Here is a 5,575-nt window from a genome sequence, read left to right as displayed (position 1 = left end):
CCCCGGTGTCCCCGCGGGGATCCCAAGGGCCACCGGGTGCCGCTGCCACCGGGTTTGTCACCCAGGCGAGCGTCGCTGCCACGTCGGCCGTGCCCGGTGTGACAGGAGCCGGGGTCAGCCCCGGGCTCGGCGTCCGCCGTGCCCCTGCCTTGTCACCGCTGTCACCGAGGTCCCCGCAGTGCTGCCATCCCCAGGCTCCTGGCCCTGGCCCTGCTCACCTCGCCCGGCTCCGGTTTCGTGCCGTGGCCCAGTTTCGGCTCGGGGAGGGGGGAGCAGGGCTGCGGGAGGCGATGGGTGACCACGGATGACCACTGATGGCCACGGATGGCCACTGTCCACAATGCACCTGGCGTTGGCTGTGCCCTCCGCAGGGCCCGGGGTGTCCCTGGAGCCAGGGTGACATTCCCACCTTCACCGTTTTTATTTCCCTCCCGGTCCCCTCCGTGCGCTGGCACATGTCCAGACCATCCCAATCCACCTCGGTCCACCACGACATGCAAGTGCCACCTGCCCGGTGCTGGCACGTCCCTCGGCCACCTCCTGTGACCTCCAAAACCGGTGCATCACACACGGGGTGGCACCGGAAAGGCTCTTCCTTATCCCAGCCCGCTGTCACCGCTGTCACCTCTGTCCCTGCTGTCCCCATGCCCAGGGGTCCCGGCTGGCTCACGGCAAAGGCTCGGGGCGGGGGTGGCTGTGGCTCTGTCCTGGGGTGGCAGCTGCGTCACCGCCCATACGGGTTTCTCCGGTGGGTGAATCACCACCGGTGGCCCTGGCCAGGCTCGGTGGCCACTGTGGCCACTGCCAGGGCAGCAGCTGAGGCGGGCGAGGGTGTGATGAAATTGGGGTTTCGACACGGGCCGCGGCAGCCTCGGCCCTTCCGGAGAGGCCGGTGGCGGGTTTGGCAAGCGTGGCAYGACCGGGAGTTGCCGGCGGTGGCAGCTCTGGGGTTGTCCCTGTGTGTGTCCCCAGTGGCACTTGGGGACACTCATCTGCTGGGCTTGCTCGGCTCCCTGACCCCCTCAGGGTGGCCTGGGCTTTGAGGGGTTTGGTGGTCACCAGGTTCCTGCCCCAACACGGGTCCAGCCCCAAATCCCAAAGCTGTGCCTGAGGGATGGAGTGGGGGGTCCCTTCCAGCTTGGGGGGCACGGCAGAGACACGGTGTGTCACCACCGTGCCAGGAGTGTTGGGGTCACAGAGTTTCTTTGTGGGGTTCCCATGGCTGGGAGCCCCCACGGTCCCACCCCGGTGACCACACCTTGACCATGGGGACACCGGTGACAGGCTGAGCTCACGCAGGTGACAGCTCGTCCAGCTGGGGTGGCTGAACCTGAGCCAAAGCGTGGCACAGGTGGCAGCATTTCAGTCCCGGGGGGTGTCACTGTCACCCCTCACCCTCCCCAGATGGGGACAGCAGGGAAGGGGCCGAAGGGTCAGCGCTGGGTGGTGGCAGCTCCGATCCACGCCAGTGGCTGACCCCATCCCTTCTTGTCCCCTCCATGCAGAAATGGAAACAAACAACCATTTTAACTTCACTGGCCTTTCCTCTGCACCCGCTGCCTCAGGACCGAAACCCACGCCTGCCTCAGGGGACTCCCCCTTCGCCCACAGCCCCCCGCTCGGCTTCCCCCCGCAAGGGAAAAGTGAGTGACCCCATGGGGACGGGGACCGGGAGGGACGGGCTGCAGGGTGGGGTGGCCAGGGGGACACGGGTGGGGTGGCCAGGGAGACACAGGGGTGGGGTGGCCATGGGGACACAGGGGTGGGGTGGCCGTGGGGACAGAGGGGGGGGGTGGCCGTGGGGACAGCGGGGATACGGGTGGAAGGGCTGTGGGGACAGAGGGGACAAAGGGATCAAGTGGCTGCAGGGACAGAGGGGACACAGGGGTGGGGTGGCCATGGGGACAGTGGGGACACAGGGGTGGGGTGGCCATGGGGACAGTGGGGACACAGGGGTGGAGTGGCCATGGGGACAGTGGGGACACAGGGGTGGGGTGGCCATGGGGACAGTGGGGACACAGGGGTGGAGTGGCCATGGGGACAGTGGGGACACAGGGGTGGGGTGGCCATGGGGACAGTGGGGACACAGGGGTGGAGTGGCCATGGGGACAGTGGGGACACAGGGGTGGGGTGGCCATGGGGACAGTGGGGACACAGGGGTGGAGTGGCCATGGGGACAGTGGGGACACAGGGGTGGGGTGGCCATGGGGACAGTGGGGACACAGGGGTGGGGTGGCCGTGGGGACAGAGGGGACAAAGGGATCAAATGGCTGCAGGGACAGAGGGGACACAGGGGTGAGGATGTGAGGACAGAGGGGACATGGGTGGGGTGGCCATGAGGACTGGGGACACATAGGTGAGGTGGCCATGGGGACAGCGGGGACATGGGTGGGATGGCCAGGGAGACACAGGGGTGGGGTGGCCATGGGGACAGTGAAGACACGGGTGGGGTGGCCATGGGGACATAGGGGTTGAAGGGCTGCAGGGACAGAGGGGACACAGGGATGGGGATGCAGGGACAGAGGGGACACAGGGATGGGGATGCAGGGACCGAGGCCAGCAGCAGCTCTGGCTCACGGGGCCGGGGTCCGCGCATCGCCGCCGCCGCCTTGGCCTAGAAAAGCATCCGCGCCAGCGCCGGGGCCGCGCGTGGATTTGGCCGTCAGCTGATCCAGCACGGCCCTGCCAAGCTCTCACCCGGCTAATCCCCGGCGTCCTGCGGTGCCCGGCCCGCGCCACAGCCGGTTTGGCAAATGGGCACGGGGACACAAGCCGGGCTTTGATGGCTCCCTGGTCACTTCTCCATCCTCAAACTCCTCTTTGGAGCCCGCAGTGCTGACCCCTCGGCTCCCCCGCAGGTCTGAACGGGGGCATGAATGTCAATGGCTTCTCTACTGTATCGCACCCCGGTACTTCAGGGACGTTCGCACCGGGCCCCGCGCCCACCGCGGCTCAGCCGCTCCGCGCCTACGACTGCCTGTGGGACTACACGGCCTACACGCCCGCCAGCGGCCTCAAGGACGGCGCTCCGGCCACCCTCGGACAGTTCCCCCTCAACGGCGTGGCCGGAGGATTGCGGCCGGCGTCACCAGGCCACGGCACCAACCTGCGGCCGGCCGGCCAGGAGTTCTGGGCTAACGGCAACGCCGGGCCCATGGGGCTGAACTTTGACTCGCAGGAGCTCTATGAGTCCTTCCACGAGCAGAGCTTTGAGCTGATGCAGAACGGGCCCGACGGTTTCTACGCGGCCGGGCAGTCGTCGCCCGCGCTGAGCTCGGACGCGCAGCCCTTCCCGCTGGCGCCGGACGAACCGGACCCCGGGCAGGGGGACACCGACRGCGCGGCCAAAGAGATGCCCGCCACCAGCACGGCCACCATCGCGGAGAACGGGGGAGGGCTGGTGGGCAGCCAGGAGCTGGAGGAGGCTCAGCCAGGTAGGAACCAGGAGGGAGGGAGGGAAGARCTGTGGGATGCTCCTGGATGCCCCACAGGAGTTGGGCATCGCGTTCTTTGGGGAATCCTGGCTGCCCCTGCCCGGTGTCCTGGATGAGGTTTGGCCGGTCACGGCTTGGACCGGGCACTGGGATCCCATAAAACCAGGCTGGGCAATACCCAGAGTGTCACCACTCAGGGTGTCACCACCCGGTGCCATGGAGGGCTGGGTGTCCCAGCGCAGGGAATGGCAGGGAGGGCTGGGAATCCCCCAACTCTGTCACTGTCACCCCTCAAGGTCCCTTGTCCCCTTCAGAGCTGAAGATGTGCAGCTACAACGGGGCCGCCGCTGGCGCGGGGTCCCTGGGGCCGGAGGGGCCCGTCCTGGCGCCCAGGGGGGACGCGTCRCCCATCGCCCCGCGGCTGCAGGACACCCCAATGCTCAGCGAGGACACCCTGGAACCCTTCGAGTCGCTGGCCAGAGGTAGGGGGGTGATGGATGGGACTGGACGGGGTCGGGGGGTCGCAGTTCCCTGTCCGTCCCCGCGGTCCGGCGATGGAGGAGGCGATGGCCGATGGACACAGCCTTGTCCGGGGGCAGGGGAGCGCCCGCGTCCCTCCCGCTCCGCGCTGCCGGCTTTCCCTGCCTCCCTCCCTGGCCGTCCTTGCCAGCAGCTCCGTGACGAGGCGGTTACTCAGCGCCTCCCGAACTTCCGCGCTGCTGAACATCGCCACGGCCATTTTGGGCTCCTCCGCTTCCCAGAGGAGGAGGCGGGGCTGTGAGGGGGCCCAAACCCCTTTAACCCCTCTGCTGCCGGCGCCTTTTTGTCGGATTCCCCCTCTCCATCCCCTTGAAGTAGAAATGTGGGTCCGTGCGCCCCCAGCCCCGCTGCTCACCCCWCTCCCTCCCCAGACCCCGGCACCGGCGATCTCTACACCATGGACGACTCGCAGCTGGTGGGCGACAAATCCTCCCTGGAGGAGCCCCCTGACCTGGCTGCCAGCCCCCCTCCGATGCCCTCCGGTCCCTTCAGCCTGCTGCCCGCTAGCCCCTCGCCCGCTCCGCTGCTCGATGGCCCCGACGGCGCCGGCTCGCCGCCCGCCCTGCACGGTACGTGCGGTCCCGGGACCGGCCGGTATCCCCCCARGCTGCGGGGAGGGGTCACCCCAATAGCCTCGCTGCCTTTCCTCGTGGGGAACCGTGTCCCGGTCCCCGGGCAGCGCAGGGAGGGGACGCGCTGCCCCCGTGACGTGTCCGGTGACGTCCCTGACCTTGGCTCCGCAGGCGACGGCGACGTCGAGCTGAAAAGCGGCGACCACGAGGGGCTGGGCGAGTCGGGGTCCCTGGGCAAGCCGGACCCTCCGCTGGAGCCGGAATCTCCATCCCCGTCCGCAGACGAGGAGGAAGAGGAGGAGGAGGAGGAGGAGGAGGAAGAAGAGGAGGAGGAGGAGGCTGCCGACAGCTGCCCAGAGACTTCGGCCGCGCCAGAAGAGAGCGAAGAGACCGCCCCGCTGAGCGCCTCGGGGGCAGGTACGGCCGGGACCCCCTCCCCACCCCCGGCTCGGTGGCCCCCCGGTGTCCCCCGCTCAGTGTCCGTCTGTCCCCTCTCGGCAGGTGATGTCCCTCGGCGGCGCATCGCCACTCAGGAGGAGGTGCGCTTCCCGCTGCAGCACGGGTACGTGCCGTGTCTCCATCCCGCCATTCTGTCCCTAGGAGTGTCCCCATCCCGCCATTCTGTCCCTAGGAGTGTCCCCATCCCGCCATTCTGCCCCTGGTAGTGTCCCCATCCCGCCATTCTGTCCCTAGGAGTGTCCTCATCCCGCCATTCTGTCCCTGGCACTGTCCCCATCCCGCCATTCTGTCTCTGCTGTGTCCCCATCCCGCCATCCTGCCCCTAGCACCGTCCCCCTGCCCCCGGCACCGTCCCCATCCCGCCATCCTGTCCCTGGCACTGTCCCCATCCCGCCCCCGACCCACTGTCCAGTTCCTGTCCCTCTCCCACCGTCCCGCCCCGGACACTGGTCAGCCCCGATCCCCTCCCCATCCTGCCTCAAAATCTTCTGTCCCCTTGCCGCCATGCTGCTCCGGCCACCATTCCCCTGCGGCCATCCTGTCCCCGACATTGTCCCCTTCCCATCCTGC

At 68.5% G+C, this 5,575-nt stretch overlaps 1 protein-coding gene across 1 annotated transcript in view; it reads left to right on the top strand.

The window, feature by feature from the left end:
* Positions 1-5,575, top strand: part of BAZ2A (bromodomain adjacent to zinc finger domain 2A) — a 21,973-nt gene that overhangs the window by 2,336 nt on the left and 14,062 nt on the right. Inside the window, exons 2-8 of the mRNA XM_057388017.1 lie at positions 1,506-1,643; positions 2,859-3,434; positions 3,749-3,916; positions 4,346-4,543; positions 4,718-4,963; positions 5,048-5,207; positions 5,332-5,350. Of these exons, the coding sequence (XP_057244000.1) occupies positions 1,508-1,643; positions 2,859-3,434; positions 3,749-3,916; positions 4,346-4,543; positions 4,718-4,963; positions 5,048-5,207; positions 5,332-5,350 (1,503 nt within the window). The 5' untranslated portion in view covers positions 1,506-1,507. The remainder of the gene's footprint in view (positions 1-1,505; positions 1,644-2,858; positions 3,435-3,748; positions 3,917-4,345; positions 4,544-4,717; positions 4,964-5,047; positions 5,208-5,331; positions 5,351-5,575) is intronic.

This window comes from Malurus melanocephalus, unplaced genomic scaffold (genome assembly GCF_030028575.1).
Source record: "Malurus melanocephalus ecotype Western Australia unplaced genomic scaffold, MMel_1.1 scaffold_1494, whole genome shotgun sequence".
NCBI lineage: Eukaryota > Metazoa > Chordata > Aves > Passeriformes > Maluridae > Malurus > Malurus melanocephalus.
Note: the sequence above shows the minus strand (reverse complement) of the source record. Positions and strands in the feature narration are given on the sequence as shown.